At 45.7% G+C, this 17,508-nt stretch overlaps 1 protein-coding gene across 2 annotated transcripts in view; it reads left to right on the top strand.

Annotated features, from left to right (window-relative positions):
- The first annotated feature begins 3,718 nt into the window (after window positions 1-3,718).
- Window positions 3,719-17,508, top strand: part of gak (cyclin G associated kinase) — a 34,522-nt gene continuing 20,732 nt past the window's right edge. For both annotated transcript variants that reach the window (XM_084467762.1, XM_084467763.1), the window contains exons 1-10: window positions 3,719-4,050; window positions 8,835-8,896; window positions 9,174-9,233; window positions 9,947-10,061; window positions 10,483-10,625; window positions 11,823-11,948; window positions 13,544-13,633; window positions 14,354-14,489; window positions 15,270-15,382; window positions 17,069-17,147. In XM_084467762.1, coding sequence (XP_084323888.1) covers window positions 3,909-4,050; window positions 8,835-8,896; window positions 9,174-9,233; window positions 9,947-10,061; window positions 10,483-10,625; window positions 11,823-11,948; window positions 13,544-13,633; window positions 14,354-14,489; window positions 15,270-15,382; window positions 17,069-17,147 — 1,066 coding nt within the window. In that variant the 5' untranslated portion in view covers window positions 3,719-3,908. The remainder of the gene's footprint in view (window positions 4,051-8,834; window positions 8,897-9,173; window positions 9,234-9,946; window positions 10,062-10,482; window positions 10,626-11,822; window positions 11,949-13,543; window positions 13,634-14,353; window positions 14,490-15,269; window positions 15,383-17,068; window positions 17,148-17,508) is intronic.

The raw sequence follows: 17,508 nt of genomic DNA on the forward strand, positions 1-17,508 counted from the left end.
TAAAGACTTGATCCGTCAAATAGCTGTCAATATCAAAGAAAAGGTGTTTTAATCAAATAATTTGTTATTAATGTATAGTAAATATATGAGATGAATCAGTCAAAAGTAGTTTACAACTATTGTTCTTCTCAAGTTTATTTTTTCTTTATTATTCTCTACAAACTTTGGGACCCTACTCCTTCAACAATTTTGACTCCATTCCAATTTTAAAATGTTCAGATTTGCTTGGAATCGCGCAATTCTATCATTTTTTTCTAAATAGATTGAACTTGAATACTAAAGGTATACTACTTTTAAAATATTTTTTACAATTGAATGGGAGAATGGCGAACCCATTTTCTGACACTTCAACTACTTCAGACTTCGTAACTTGTTCCATTTTTAACCGTTAACCTTTGTTCAAACATTTAACAAATCAACACAATTTCAGTATCTGAAATTATGTGAAACAGAATTTCTGTTTTCTGTTTCCGTTATTTATTATTTATTCATGTTATTTATTGTTACACTGGCACTAAAGAGATTAATCGACTTGTCTGTGGGGACCCCCATTTATATGGCCAGAGGCTAGCTGCTTGCTAAATACTCGGTTTACACAGAGCCCGTCTATGGCGTCTACGCCCGTCTTCTTATTAGACATTCTCTGGTTTACAGTACTCCCGGTAGAAGCAAACATTTAACATTTTTTAAATGGTGTGCATATTTACATTGTTTACTCATTGTTTACTCAATTTACGTGGCTTTACTAAAACATATGTTCGTCATCAATTTGCACTACAGCACTCACCACATTTTCTAGTTCTACCTGCTCTTCTTTACATAGCCAGTATACATTGTTATACATAAGCTAGTCCTACTCAGAGCACTTGTAATCCAGATTTGGTAATCCTGGATGTTTGTATCTGGATGAAGGTGATCCAATCCAATGTTGCTTTGAACAACTGGGCCCAGGGATCTGAATGACTCTACGGTGCTCACTGGAGAGTCCCACCTGATAGGGGGCACTCTTTTGTTTTCAGAGTGTTCAGCTCCAGGTGGTTCAAGGCGGCCAGGTGGTCCACTTCCTTTCTGTAGGCGGACTCAGGGGCATCAGTTTGGTTTGAAATGTGCTGGGGTCAGAGACGCTTTCGGAAGTGCATTTTCAGAAGTGCTGGGTACAATAACGATGCACTCTTTTTTTCTCTTCACTGCAGGTAATGAAAGGTTCTGAAAGATGGCATACCCATGTAGCTTACTAATGAATAAAATGTATACAAAAAACTGATGTCTGACACGTTTTATGAAGAAAGCGTTTCCAAAAAGCATTGGACATATGACCCACTATGTTCTGCTCCATGTACCCAATGTTGACAACGTGACATGCCATGACTAAGCTACCAACATAAACAAAGAGGAGCTAGGAAAGGAAATTAACCAAGTGTTTAAGTTCAGAAGGGGCAAACGTGTGGCTACACACAGCACTACAAATGTCGTCAAGATTGAAAAAGCTAAAAATATTTGTTGCACAGCTGAACGCTATATCACATCATGGCTGTTCTGAATTCAACTCAAGTTTTTTTTTCTTTTCTTTTTTTAAAGTGGTGGGTACAAAATGAATTGTGACGAAAACTGGTAGGTACTCGTCCCCAGCGTCCCCAGCGAAACCGACGCCTATGGGCGGACTCCTTCCAATTGGAGATGAATCCAATGAGGTCTCTGTCGTCCGCAAACTTGAGGACTGACAGAAGGGTGGCTAGAGGAGCAGCTGTTGGTGTACAGGGAGAAGAGAGAGAACACGACCTGGGGGGCACTCCAGTGTTGACCGTCCAAGGCTCAGAGACAAGCTTACCCGGCCGCACATGTTACTTCCTGTGGGTCAGGAACTCAGTGCTCCAGCCTGCAGCTTAACACGGGCAGACTGGGACAGCTTGTACTGGAGCTGAGCTGGAGTGATGGGGTTACAGTTACATTTACATTTAGGGCAATTAGCAGACGCTTTTATCCAAAGCAACTTACAATAAGTACATTTGTCATAAGAAGTGAAACAATATATCGCCGTTGGTACAGTAAAGATGTTCATAGAACCAAGTGCAAGTACTAAAAATCTACAAAAAAGTACTATGAATAAATACAACGTACATTAAGTGCGTTCATTAAGTGCATACATTAAGTGCCAGGATGTACAACAGACAATAGTGGGCGGGCCGAGGGACATTTGGCTATGCAGAGTCTAGGTGATCTAGGTGAACAGGTGGGTTTTGAGTCTTCTTTTGGGGAAGCTGGTGAGCGACTCTGTGATCCTGACATTGGCAGGGAGCTCATTCCACCACTGTGGTCCCAAAACAGAAAAGAATGCGTTCCTGGCGTAGGGGCCAGGGGGGTCTAGGCGCTGGAGGATGAGGCGGAGTCCCGTGTTGACTGCACCGTCTACAGCCCTTTTGGATCCTTAGGGGAGCTGCAGCGGGTCGAGGAGGGGGGGTGGGCGTTGTGGTGGGTGAGGCAGCACAAGGCGCTCAAAGGTCTCCCTAACCACAGAGGTCCGGGTGACTGGTCTGTAGTCATTAAGGCCTCTGGTCCTCTGCTTTTTTGAGGACGGGATGATTGTAGATGGCAGGTGCATTCAACCAGCGAGGTGTTAAGGTTGCCTGTGAACACTTGAGACAGCTTCAGTGTAGAGGTCACTTGAAAGGTTTGTGATCGGCTCTAGAAGTGTGAGTGTTACACAAGTGGGGGGTTACACAATCTAGCATACACAGTATTGTATATTGGAAAAACGTTTTTTTCCCAGATGGATCTGTCAATGAGAATAGAGTATTTAATATTTCAGTTCTGGAACATGATGACTGCGACTGTCTTCATGTTAAACCAGACATACAACAGCCTAATGATTAGCTCAAAGAAAAACTAGACTGGATTATCAGCATTCTTTAAAACCAAAATGCTACACAGAAATCATGATTGGTTGCTCAATACATTTTTTATGTGTATGTGTGTATATCATCACAATCAAGTTATCATTATGTTATATTATCAAGTACTTTTACCAAAGAGGAATGTTGTATGGAACATTGAGTATAGAAGCTTTATCTGTATGTGACAGGTTTACAATTCCCCAACTTCTGCAACAACCACAACATAGATGTGTGGTTGTATTGTCCATTTCTTAAAAGACAAAATGAGGAGCCTAGTTATTTCACGTGGTTATATTCTTTCATTCTTCGATTCATCAAAACATTTTGGTTGAACCTCCACAGGACCAGAGTGAATATAATGTTGAAACCCATGCCACACCTGTACGTAGATGTCCATCTATGGGTCAGTGAAGGTAGTACAGAACAGATGACCAGCTTGATTAGCCCAAAACAGGCATTTTCAATCCAACAATTCAAGGTGGATTCAAGTAGCCTGGAAATCCAGACCCGCATCTAGACATTCCAGGGTACCCAACAAGTCGAACGACCAAACCGGACAATAAATAAATAAAAAGACGCAGCAAAACTTACTTTTTTTTATTGAAAGGAAAAAAAAAAAGGAAATTGTATCAGTACCAGTGTATTTTACGTTTCAATCGGTTGTCACTTCACACATTAAATAACAGTTAAGTGTAGGATCGATGTATGATGTATGATCAGAGAACGATCTGGACAGGAGGACCACCACGTTATCAGCGGCTGACCTCCTGACTGACAACCCCGTGATGACGTCAGCACCTGTCGCGGAAGTAGCGATGGTGCGTCGGCCTGTTCACACCGCTAGGTAGAGGATCATGTTTGTACCCCGAGTCAAAACGCCTGGCTATCCGTTTTAACTATTCAATCCGATAAACCCGTCGGTGTTCTTTGGAGTATTCCCCGGGGGACTAAGACCTCTATCGTCCGCCACCTGAACCGAGCTTGTGGGTGAGACTGGCGGGAGGGCAGCAGGACAAAATGTCCCTCTTCCAGTCCGCACTTGATTTCCTAGCCGGGCCCGGTTCGTCCGGAGGGGCCGGTCGGGACCAGAATGACTTCGTGGGACAAGTCGTGGAGCTTGGCGACATGAAACTGAGGATTAAGAGGGTGATCGCAGAAGGTGAGCTGGAAGCTGACCTGGAGGTGGAGGGTCCACAGAGCTAGCCCCTCTCAGCTAGCCCTCACGGCTAGCTCACGAACCCTTGATAAGGGAGCTTTTTTCTTGCCCTCTTGGGGGCTAGGGTCAGAGGGGTGTCATAAATATTTGGCCTGTTAAACATTTTGAGACTGTACTGGTGAATAAGGGCTATACAAATAAAATTGAATTGAATTATGATAGCAATCACTGACCAACCGCTGGCTAGCCGACCTAGCTACGTTAGCCCAGAGAGTCTCCAGATAAACAAGATGTGGCCTATCGTTTTCCCATCTCTCCGATTAAGAAATGTACTGTTTTGTGATACAATAGTGTGCTGTGTTTACGAAGTATTTGTAAGAATAGGAGCCGATTAGTTTCACTGTTTGAAAGACGTGTCATGACTGTTATACAGGACGGCTCGCCGGCTTCATGGTTTTCTCTTATCCTCTTTTCCTCACGTACGTCTCGTTTTTGTTGGCTTAACAAAGTGATGTGAAAAAGATGATACGTTTTATGGATCGATGTGATGGGTGTGTCGTGGCTGCACCCCAAAATATGCTTACTATGGGCAAACTTAATAAGGCTTTTGAGTCTCAGCGATATGAGGGTTATTCGCATATAACTGACATTATACCTAATTAAGTTGGCCAGAACTAATCTGTCATGCTGTTGAGATCGACGTATGCGGTATTGATTATTTTATTCACATAAAGCTATAAGTCGGTCTTCATTTAAGTCTTCTCCTTTTGCTAAAAGCAAACCACTGCACCAGCTGCATCGTTATGTGAGGCTGAACTATTCAATGGAGCTGTGCTGCTGGCCCCCATTTGGTCTGTCCCTGTGGTGGGAAACTGAGAGGAAAACATCAACATTGGATGTACATCTTTTCGAGACTTAAGGCCCACTAGACATGTTTAGGGGCTATAACAAGTGGATCTGTAAAAGCACTTATAACTATTGCAATTCATCATCAATAACAACAACAACAACAACAACAACAACAGATTATCTTTGTAACCTACACAACAAAGTGACACTACTAGGTAAAAAAAAAACTTAACGTTGTTTGTCTGTAGATTCCCTGTAGAGTGTGCTTTGAATTTGTGCTTTGAAGGGTAACAGAGCGGAGTATTCAAGGAACTATGCCTACACAGGTCATTGATTTACTGAGTGTCTTGGAGGCACCCAAGCCTCGGCACAACGTGACCCTCAGCAGTCTTTTCCACAGACTTACTACAGTAAAAAGCCAGTTAACGCTCTTTGTCCCTCAGTGGTGCTGACGTACATCATTGGACACTGAACGATCCACATCCAGTACTGCTCCTGCCTTGTGAATAGAAATATTTATGGTCAACCATGTACTTAGTACATGGTTGACCATAAATATTTCTATTCACATGAATCTAGGTCTATGCAGCACCGCATGACTAACTGCTGAAGTGAACCACCTGTTTCAGCAGGGGGTTCACTATGAGATGAAGAGAAAAAAAGTGTTTTGCGCTGAGAGTTCTAGGAAGGAGGGGGATGTGCTATCCCCATGCTTTTGACACACGGTAATTTTGTTATACTTTTTTAAAACTATGTAGCATTCTGTTTGATGGTCTGATCTTTGGTCTCTTTGGTCCCTGGGCGAGTAGGGCAGCCCAAAGTGCTGTATTGGGACACCCTACCCCTTCACAGGAACGCGCAAAATCTAGGGTTAGGGCTCAAATCTAAGGGAAGGGGGAGAATTGGGACAGGGCTATAGAGTAGTGTTGACACCCCACCACGACTGTGGAATAGTCTTATGAATGGGTTGTTATCGAAGCGCTTTGATTCTTTGAACTAATGTAGCCCATTGTCACACACTGCCGGTGTCTCTACTCCGTGTCTCTCTCCTGGCTGGTACCCCAAATTTAACGACTCCTGTCATCTGAGATGTTCTGCTCTACCCTGCTGCCTCTTCTTTGTCCAGACAAACAGGTTCTCTCTTTGTTGACGTGCTGGGCCGCTCACAGAACACACTTGTGTAGCCATGGAGTCGGCCCCCCTCTACGGAGCTTTACTGGGTGGGATCTTAGGGCAGTGTTTAGTACTCATCGTACAATAACATCTGATGTTAGATCAGTCCATGCATTGTGGCAATTATTCTGATGCGGTATTGGCAAGAATACTTGAAATAAGAGAGGATTAGGTTCAGGATATTCTATAGTTCATATTAAATTAAGTTGCATTATATATCCTTTTTTTGATTCAATTAAGATGTATTAAACTTAATTCATGAAAGAAGAATTATTATATTAACGTTACCAACTTTTAGGCCAATAATTAACCAAGTAGATGTTTTTGCAAAAAATAAAAAAACTTTAGGCAGTCCTTAATGTTGGGGTGGTGACATGCAGAAGTCGTGTGTGTGCTTGTTAACACTGTCTGGCCGGAGTGTCTGACTTTACTGTCCTGTGTACAATGTTTTTTTTAGCAAGTCCCTGGAAATACTTAATTTCACAGATCTCGTAGGCTGAGCATCTAAACAAAGAACCAACTAATGCCACACAGGAGGATGTTCATGTTTCAAATCTCTCCGTGTTACAAAGTGATTCTGCTATCTCCAGTTTGTTTCACCCCCGGGGGAGAATGGGGCAGAGCATCATTTCCGGTAAGGCGTCATTTCCTGTCTAATGGGAGGGCCGCTCAAACCACAAACTTGCATTTAGACATCCTCAGATGCTTGGTAAGCAGCATGATCTCTGATTCTCTGGTATGGCGACAGAATGCCCTTCCTCTAACTGTTGCAGAGCAAAAGTAATTTTTTAATGGCAAGGTCAAGGGTTGAAAGTTCTTGGAGTTGTCTGTTGCTGTGTCTCCATCCTCCCTGTTTTCATTAACATTTTTATTTGGTGGCAACAGCGAAAATTCAAACAAATCTATTATTGCAAAAAAATGTATACCTTAGTTTGTACTGCTCTACTGTTTGGAGCTGTGTCAGCTTGTGTATGTGCTGTTTAAAAGTATTCTCTACTTAAGGCAAGTGTGAACAAATTTGTGTGGGAGCCTGGACTGTCTCATAAGCCGTTTTCAAACATGTCCTCATTTTTTCAACATTTTTACATCAGGAATTTCGACCCTGAGGGTGATTCAGACTTGATGCTTTATATGCGGATATCAGACATCAGTTGAATCTCTGGGTGGTTTGGGGGGTGAGCTTGCAAGGGGCGGGACGTAGGATCTAAGTTCGCAAGAGGCGGGATAAGTGCAGCCGCTGGCATTCTAGTTTGTTTTGGTTTGACCACAGACAGCATGGAGGCAGAACAGGCAGAACTCTTGAAATCTTAAATGTTGCTGCTATTTACGAGGAATATACGATGCATCATATATTCCGTTGCATCCACAACATCTCCAGCATCGATTAAAGATTGGAGCATGAGTTAGAGACAAATCGAAGAAACGACGAAGAAGAAAGGCGTCGCGAACGACTACGTTACTGGAGGAAGAGTGTTTTTGCTGTTGAACCTGCATCGACAGCAGGGAAAGATCTGGGAAGACCGGGACCCAATAATGTTCAGCTAACTGTAAATAATAATAATAATAAAAGCATTTTCTATATACGCGTGTAGCAGTGATATAAATATGTTTTTATTATTCAGCGAACAAAAGGCAACAGGCTGATTATCATTTTGGGTGCCACTGACATGCCATGACATGCAAATACAGACCAAAGCGTCATCAACACGCCCACTCACTCTGGATGTTGGAGGGTGGATGTTTTAGTGCAGTTCAATATTGAATACATTTGAATACACAGTTACATAACAGTTACAGAAAGCTATGGTCTAACTGATTAATTTGTTGATAAACGTCTTTGCTGATGAACACATTTGCTCGTAATAAAGAGAGGTGTTCATTGTGAGGCTGTGTGACATGTAGCTGTTGATCAAGGCTATCTTTAAATGTCAAGGACCTATAGGAGGGCTTGTTTGTGAGCATTAAAGGTGCTGTTGGTATGATCTAAGAGGTATGATCTGTATGTGATCAGGGCATCCCTTCCTGTATTGTTTTGGAGAATCCATATTGACTGTCAATCACAGGTGTGTGTATGCAGCACTTCTCTTTGGCGAAGAACCGTGAGAGGAAGGGAGCAGAGAGAGTTGTTTATTTTCAAAATACTGCTACTCTTAGCTCCTTATCCCTTTTCAAGTCTGAAGTCTTACTCACAGCACCTTTTTAAATGGAAAATTATGGATTTTGTCTGTTGCGTCTTGTGGGGGAAATGTAGCTGTCCAACATACTACTTCACTGTATCACTCTTCTCTAGGGCCTTGTCCTAGTGGCTTGGCCACACCAAAAGCGTGGTCTCCTCTTTGACAACGCCTGGCACCGCCCGCCCTCTCTAGGGGCTGCTTGTGGGAGTTGACCACTCTGTCAATGGAAGTGCTTAAAACCAGGCCATGAAATCACACCACGACGAGTCCATACGATCCGCCAGTACCCCCTGAACTTCGTGTGTCCAATGGCATGGCCCAACGTCCGCTTCAAGAAGCACTCATTAGCATAACATTATCTGCAGTTTCACTTTCGTCCCTCCCCTTTCAACGCGTCGCGGCCCCCACCCCACGTGAGCCTACCCACAATCCCTTGCCCCCACGCGTGTGTCCAATACAAAGTGATTCGGCGGCGAGGGCCCTGCTAGAGGCCAGGCTTTGAGTGTGGGGCCGGACCCTGAGACATGTGGGCTAACCTGTGTTATGTGAGTGTTCATCGCTCTTCCTCTCCCTCCTGTTTGACCCCAGGCGGATTCGCCTTCGTTTATGAAGCCCAGGACATCAGCAATGGGAAAGACTACGCCCTCAAGGTGAGTTGCCACTCCACGTTTCCTAGCATGCATTAACCATACCAAATTAGCTGTTTTAATATATTTTTACTAACTTCCCAAGTGTATAATGTTGATGGCTAGTGTATTCCCTCACTGACCTTATCATTAGTATAAGCTTCCAGTCCAACTGTAAACTGTTATTCTCTTTCAGCAGAATTGGTTCTGTTCGCTTGTGAATGTTTGTTTATAGTCTGATTAATGTTTATATACATAATACAAATGATCGTGTGTGTTACTTTTTCTCGTATGACAACAGAGGCTGTTGTCCAATGAGGAAGAGAAGAACAAGGACATCATCCAGGAAGTGTGCTTCATGGTATCCTTTACTGTCTTTCTGTGTTGCTTCCTTAGATCCAGACCAAGCACTTTGTAAACGGTGTTTTCCACAGACAGTACCAGCTCAACTCGCCACTACTTAGCGTGGCACGAATTGGTTTGGTTCCAGGCACGTCGTGTTTCCATCTAGAAAGTACCTCTTCAGCGTGGGCAGGTCGTCATAGCACGCATGCACGAAACTGCAACACATACGCGACACATAAACAGACAGGGCTACGCACAGGAGCGTCTCCACCTCTGTCACGGTCCACGGCGTGTTCTTGCATGCTGATCCTGCCATGTTCAATAATCAATCACTATCGTTGACTGAATGCTGATGCTAGTATTTAAAGAAGTCGGGTGTCGGGCTCGGACGTTGCGCTCATCATTATTCGTCCAGTGGTGTCACTCTGGCCAATCAGTGGCCAGCAGCCTGTTGACGTCACACAAAAGTATCAGATCAGCGCTCTTGGAACCTCGACGGAGGGGAGACTAAAAAAGTGCCAGGTGCCAGGTACCACATTTTGGCGATCGAAACGCAAAAATAGGCGAGTTGAGGCGAGTTGAGCTGGTACGGTCGGTGGAAAAGGGGCAAAAAGGTCCCACACAGAAAAGGTTGCTGTTGTTCTTATCATCAGCAGTTAATGCAGTAGTGTCCATTAGTATTATTGCAGTATCCTTGTCTTGTGTGTTCCTTGACGTGTGGTTGTGTAGAAAAAGCTGTCGGGTCACCCCAACGTGGTCCAGTTCTGCTCAGCAGCCTCCATCAGCAAAGAGGAGTCTGACACGGGCCAGGCAGAGTTCCTCATTCTCACTGAGCTCTGTAAAGGTATGCCTCTAGAACCTCCGTCCAGCTAATACACTTGGGAGCTTTCTAGAAATGTTCAAAAAGTTTTGGGACCAAACCCAAAATTTGACTAAACTTGCTAATTAGTTCAACCACACCGTTCCAGTATTGCCGTCAGCAGCCCCCGTCAGCCAAATCACAGCGGTTTGCCATGAGTTGTCCTGTCAGCTTCCTCCCTGTGCAACGTAGACTTCCTGTCCCACTTCCTGTTGAAGGACACCCGACTGGTCCATAACAAAAAAAGACTTCCTCTCACTAGAACCAGCGCATAAATGTTCAAAGAGTATTGACCGATGTATACTATAAATAAAGTAGCAAAGGTAGAAGGATGGCTCTATCGATCGGCCTGTCTGCCTGTCCATCAATCATGGATCAGTGGTTTATTTTCTGCTTGCTCCTTCAGGTCAGCTGGTGGACTTTGTGAAGCGAGTGGAGCAGCGGGCGACCATGTCCTGTGACACGGTGCTGAAGATCTTCTACCAGACCTGCCGCGGCGTGCAGCACATGCACAAACAGAAGCCCACCATCATACACAGGGACCTCAAGGTGGGTGGCACCCCCGGCGGAGGCCTACCGCAGCACGGGGGGCAGGCCTGGTGTGGCCGGCGCCCTGGTCTGTCCGGGTCACCTTCATGCTCTCGCCTTCTGTTTCTCTCCGAGCTCCAGCCCCGTTAAAAGCCTCCCACGAAATAGACTAAGTAACAATGTTTAAAGATGGACCGATATTTGCGCGGAAGGCTATTCTCAGAGGACGATACGTTAGTGCTTTACTTCCGACCGGATTCGGCGAGACAGAGGAGCATCACTTAGGTATTTAATAGGATTCGCTGGGGGCTTTGGAACAATGTGAGGCAGCATGCATCTGTGGAAATCAATCGCTGCTCGGCTAAGACCAGACGGATAGTCATTGCGGATTGTAACCTTATATCTGGATGGTTTGTGGGTCGACCATTCGATCACAATGCGTCGTCTGATATCATTTATGGGATGAAATGGGATGTGTACGGTTCCCACAATGCTGACATGAAGGGGCTGATTGGTTTCTAGAGTTGGGAAGCGCCACGTCGCGCTGGTCCGGTCTGACCCGGTTTCAACCTGCCCCTCTGCTATCGGAGACGGCAGTGAGAGAGAGCTCTTCCTGTGTTTTGAAGCTGATCATGCATTGTTTGGGGCAGGGGTTGACATGGCAACGGAGGCCTTTAATCCAAGCCAAAGGGGGGGGGTTTGTAAACATCCACAGCTTCATCGGCGGTGTCCGCGTTTGATTCTACAGCACTGCGTTTCCACAGGGGCCCTCGGGAGCACACTCGTATCAGTGTTGACTGCACTCCGACCCTTATGCCCTCGAAGAAGCAGGAGAAAACTCGCCAAAGGAAAATAATACAATCTTAAGAAGGGCTCCGTGAGAGAGGCTGGCGTCCTGAGAATGGCCTGGGATGTAATAGCGGTGGCATGCGTTCATATCCATTACACTCACCATTGCTATTGCTGTGAAAGCTGTGAATGTAACAGATGAGAAGTGTGGCTAACTAATGGATGCCAATGTTTGGGCCTTGCATGTATGGGTGTAAAGGCAGTGATGTGATTGGTTGGGAGGTGTTGCCATGACAACAAAGCGCTATCCTTTTTTAAGCAGCCAGGATCTTTTTGTCAACAAATTGTTTGGCCAACAAATTGAAGAGGGGCGTTTGTTGTTCTTGCATTGACTGGGGGGGTGCTGTCGTGTGTGTGTGTTGTTCACAGATCGAGAACTTGTTGATTAGTAACCAGGGCACCGTCAAGCTGTGTGACTTTGGCAGCGCAACCACCCTGGCACATTACCCCGACTACAGCTGGTCAGCACAGAAGAGGTCCATGGTGGAGGACGAGGTACGCGCACGTACACACACACACGCACACGCGCGCAAAACTGCATGAACCCATGCATCGGCGCGTCACATTTATTGAACGCTTCAACGCATTCGGTCACAGCTGACAATTTGTCGTTAGGCTAAACATTTTAAACCTGCACAAAACTACTTGAATGTAGCTTTGGTGTGCATCACATCAAATTGAAACAGATTGGCCATATAAGACAAGCCTACTGCAAAGATGAAAACTTATGAGAGAGAGGGAGAGGGAGAGACCTCCTCGACCGACAGACAGGCCTAATGTATAATGGCTATATTTCTTATATTTGTATAGTGGGAGGGCTCTCACAGAAACGTTCAGGAGGGAAGGGGGGAGGAGCTGCCGTGATTTTACTGATTCTTGAGCTCTCAGCCGAGTGCTGACTTGCGCGCCTTTTTTAGATGGTGAACGTAAACGAAAGCCCTCTGATTGGATGGGCTAGACTGACAATTAGGCGGGCCTAGGCCAGTCCAGGCCCACCCGTGGCTACGCCTCTGCTGCTGCTATACTTTATGTTTACCTTCACGTTTCTCCTGTATCTGCAGAGAGTATACCAAATAGACTTAAATTTAATATAACATTGAAGAGTACATTTAACTCTATATCCTCACAACAATCATGCTATAGTGACCTCACTGTGACTTAATTCACATAAATATTGAAATCAAAGACACATATCAAAGAATCAAACTTCCACATTTCATTTTGTTGTGAAGATCTGTTTGCAAAATAACACTGAAGAATGTCAATTATAGTTATAGACATAAGCCTATTGGCTGAACCTCACCTATTCCTAAATTATTTTGGCTCTCACCACGGTAATCAGCAGGTTGGAAGATTTAATATTAAAGGGGTGATATTATGCCACCAGGTGTGCGGGTGATTAGCCATTACAAGCCGTTTGAAAATCGTTCCTGTGTTTTAGTGAGTGTCTACCTAGATGTATGACGGATAGATAAGCAACATTTGCTACAGTCCACTGCGTAGGCTGGTAGACTGAGCTATCCAGCACTCATCTAGGTGGTCACGCCCGCTTGTGGCGTCACTAAAGCACAGGGAAAGGTAGATTTCCAAATGGCTTGTTATGGCTTATCACACTCACCTGGTGGCATGATGTCACCCCTTTTAATGTATTGAATGTCTCTATTATAATATGTTACGATATAAATCCCAGGGCCCCGTCTAGCTCCGCTTGAAATGTCATCAGCACGCCGCCGAGTGTGACACATCCACTTAGCGTCGTGCGGTAGTCTTGGGGTCTAGCCTTTCTGTCTTGTTATTGTCATTAAGGTGCTGCCTCCCCGACATCTCCATGAAGACACAAACCAGAGGAGGCTGATTGAATTAACAGCAACCAGCCTCCGGAAACTGTACTTCTTCATAATGCCAATTATTTTCACACAAAGACACACAAACAGACGCACACAGAGACACACACAGAGACGCACACAGTGCCGTCAATTATCCATGGTTACCGTCTGTGTCCATGGCAACACTATTAGATGTCCAGTACTAACCCTGTACTAAGTAATTATTGTTGAATATCTTTTCTTTCACTGTGTGTGTGTGTGTAGATCACAAGGAACACCACTCCAGCCTACAGGACACCAGAGATGATTGATCTGTACTCCAACTTCCCCATCAATGACAAACAGGACATCTGGGTCAGAACGGCCTCACTCCCCTCTCTATTGACCAGTGTCTCCCAGGCCCCTCAGACCGCTACCGGGCTGGGAGCCTGGGTCCTCCAGGCCACGCAAACAGACTCAAAAATTACCTAAAAAAATACAAAACAAATAATAAAGTAGGGTAAACGTCTGTGAAAATGTTTCCAATGGAGGCCCTGTCCAAAGTACATGAGTATTTTGGGAGTTCCTGCTATGGACCACCAACAGAATGTAGCATCAACACCATTACGTGCATCATGCTGCTATAGAGTGAGAGCAGGATGGTGGAGCATAATCAAGAGACAGAGAAATAGAATGTTACTAATTTCTTGTTCATTGAGGCCTCAAACTGATTATTAGAAATAACTGATTATTTAATAAGTGTTCCTTGACAAGTACCAGGCCCATATGAAAATACTTGAAGCTAAGCCTATGTAATTTCTCTGACTCCAACACAATCCTAGACAACTTAATGGTCCAAATCGGTTTCCGATTTTCTGATGTTGCAGACTGTGATAGATTCCCGACACAATCTTATGACGCAGTATTCTCTTGAATTTGAAAATAGCCAAGCATGACGGTCCCGCTTTAAGTAGAGTGTTCTTTGCTTTTAATGATATGTCGCCGTCTCCGTCTGTGGTGGGTGGGTTTTAAACCCACTGGTACTCCTCTCCATCTGTAGGGTCAGTACCAACCCCTCTGCTCCTATCTCTGCAGGCCCTTGGCTGCATCCTCTACCTGCTCTGCTTCAAGCAGCACCCCTTCGAGGAGGGGGCCAAGCTGCAGATCGTCAACGGCAAATATGCCATTCCTCAGAACGACCTCAAATACACCGTCTACCACGAGCTCATCCGTACGTAGTCTCTCTCTCTCTCTCTCTCTCTCTCTCTCTCTCTCTCTCTCTCTCTCTCTCTCTCTCTCTCTCTCTCTCTCTCTCTCTCTCTCTCTCTCTCTCTCTCTCTCTCTCTCTCTCTCTCTCTCTCTCTCTCTCTCTCTGCCCTGTAGTTTGTCCCACTGAGCTCCTAATGAGGGCCAGCAGGGTAAATGAAATACGACCAAATGGTTGGCAAAATGACTTCCATAGCATACATTGGGAGTTGTAGGTAATGTCAAATTATGTCCGTCTGACATGATGATTATATTACCTCACACTATTCCGCCAATTCAACTGAGACATTCCAACCTTCACGGTAGTTTGATTAAAGGTTGTATCAGCGATGGTGGGTGACGTCACTTCTGTTGGTATTTGAAGCGAGATCCCAAACAAACAGAGCCAGCTCGCCCCTCCCTTCCGTGTTTCGTGCATCCAGTAAAAACACCCACCCCTTGTCGGTGATTGGTTGGAATACTAGCGGACAGCTAGCGGATTATGAGGAATGATCAGATGAATGTGATCATATATGTTTCGGCCTAGAATTGCTGATACAACCTTTAATATGCTGATACAACCTATAATATTCTTCCACCACTACCCAAGAACCAGCAACTGCATTTGTTCTGTCTGTATGTTGCTCAGCCATTTACTGTTGTTTATTAGGGGGGGGGAAAGCTTTTTCAGGTCGTTTCATTGAACTAGAGACGGTGTGTAGCATGACCTGGAGGGAAGATCCACTCTCTGTTCTCTCTGTTCCAGGGTCCATGCTCAAGGTCAACCCCGAGGAGCGTCTGTCCATCACAGAGCTGGTCAACCAGCTCCAGGAGATAGCAGCGGCCCGCAACGTCAATGCCCGCTCGCCCATCACAGAGGTGTGTGTGTGTGTGTGTGTGTGTGTGTGTGTGTGTGTGTGTGTGTGTGTGTGTGTGTGTGTGTGTGTGTGTGTGTGTGTGTGTGTGTGTGTGTGTGTGTGTGTGTGTGTGTGAACAGTATAAAGGGGGCTCTCTTCTCCCTCCTGCTGTCCTCAGATGCCTCTGTCTCTTTAAAAAACAGAAAGAGAGAGGGCGGGAGAGAGTTAGATGAAGAGAGAGAGACAGAGGGGGAGAGTAAAGTTGAATGGCTCAAACGTGGTCCAACGTTGACATCGATGGATCTGAAATCCCAGCGATTTGGCCTCGGGGCCCTGCTTTGGTTTGTCACCTGCTCCTGTCACTTTGCTGTTCATTGTCATTCTCAAATCTCGTGTTCACAACATGTTGTGAAACTTTTGAAACTTGAAGATCTGGTTTTGGTCAAGGTGTTCGCTCTTGGTATGGAAGCGCTCTGAGGGAGAGGTATACAGAGAGAGAAAGGTGAGGGAGAGAAATACGAGACAACACAAATAGATAAGGACAAGAGAGAGAGAGACACACAAAGAGCGAGGATAAGAGGCATGGAGAGAGACCCTTCGGGAGATGAAGCGAAAGAAGAACAATGATGTCCTCATTGCTAATTAAGATGTCTTTACCAAAAATCTAATCTCGCCTCATAAAATGTAGTGGCAGCTGACTTACTATCAACAGGTCCTTCTATGGACTCCTTTTGTCCGCTCTGCCCCACCCTAACCCTGCCTGTCTCATATGATGGGCCATTGCTCTCCAATGGCTCACGGTACCACCAACACCACCACTAGCCGTAAGATAAGCGTGGTCAGTCTGCCTCAGTGCACCTAAAGCGGTTCAGATGCTTTTCTCTGGATGTTGAGCGGCGTGGTTCTCAGCGGGCGGTCTGGGATCGGTTCCTGATCTGATCTGAGCTGATCCGGAGCTGATCTGGGTTTAGAAGGAGTTTCCACTGTTTCCCTCTCAGCTGCCATGAAGGACATAAGGCTCCTCCTCTCACTCTCCCACTCTTTCTCCCTCTTACTCTCTCTCTCTCTCTCTTACTCGCTCCCTCTCTCTCTCTCTCTCTCCTTCTCTAACTCTGTATCCCACTCTCTCTCTCTGATGAGGGACATTGTGGCATATCTCCGGCCGACGCAGATGTCCATGCTCGTACGAAGTGGAGAGAGGTGCTGGTTTGGCTAAAGAGGAAGGGGAGAGAGGGAAACAGAAGACTGATCTCTAGACCAACACCAGAGGAGCTTTTACTGCTTTCTGTTGTTAAACTTCAACCTGGCCTTCTATGCGGAACGTTTTTCTTTTAAACGGAATGCTGAATCTTCCTCATCGTTTGCAGGGATGTTAATGTTTTCCTTCCCCCCGTCTTCACTGTGTCGGGTCGGGATGACCTCGTCCTACTAAACCCTCCTCCACACGCTCCTCCTTTGGATCAATTAACCTCGATGGGGCCGAAAATAGCCATGTAATTTTCCATTAAAAAATTTGCCGTTTTAGTTTTTTTTAAATCTCCTGGATTTGGGAACCGGGGTGGCCCCCCCCATCTCCGGAGTGTCTCCTGCCTTATGTTAGCCTGGTTTAGCCGTCCCATCGCTGTGCATGCGCTGCGGCGCCGCCATGAGCGTGCTGGGAGCGTACCACTGCTGGCGGCCGCAGTTTGATGGTTATGAATGTCTGCAGCTGATGGAGCAGAATGGGGGCTTCGGGAACAACGGCGCACCACCGCCCACGCAGATCCACAACCTGCAGAACAACGCAGGTAACACCCCCCCCCCCCCTCCCCGCCGTGTGTGTGTGTGTGTGTGTGTGTGTGTGTGTGTGTGTGTGTGTGTGGCAGCCCCAATGGGTTTGTGTGTGTGAGGCAGCTCCGATGGGTTTGTGTGTGTGTGAGCCCCGATGGGTTTGTGTGTGTGAGGCAGCTCCGATGGGTTTGTGTGTGTGTGTGAGGCCCGATGAGTTTGTGTGTGCGCTGTTGAGTTTGAGTGTGATGTGTTTTGATCGGCCGTCTGAACCTGTGCAGAGTTGTTGTCGACTCAATCTGAGGAGCCCAAATTGGAGGTGCTGTTTGGCATTAATCACGTCTCATCTGCTCCTGTGGGCGAGTCACCACCACGTCATTT

This window comes from Micromesistius poutassou (genome assembly GCF_964030765.1).
Source record: "Micromesistius poutassou genome assembly, chromosome: 5".
Taxonomy (NCBI): Eukaryota; Metazoa; Chordata; class Actinopteri; order Gadiformes; family Gadidae; genus Micromesistius; species Micromesistius poutassou.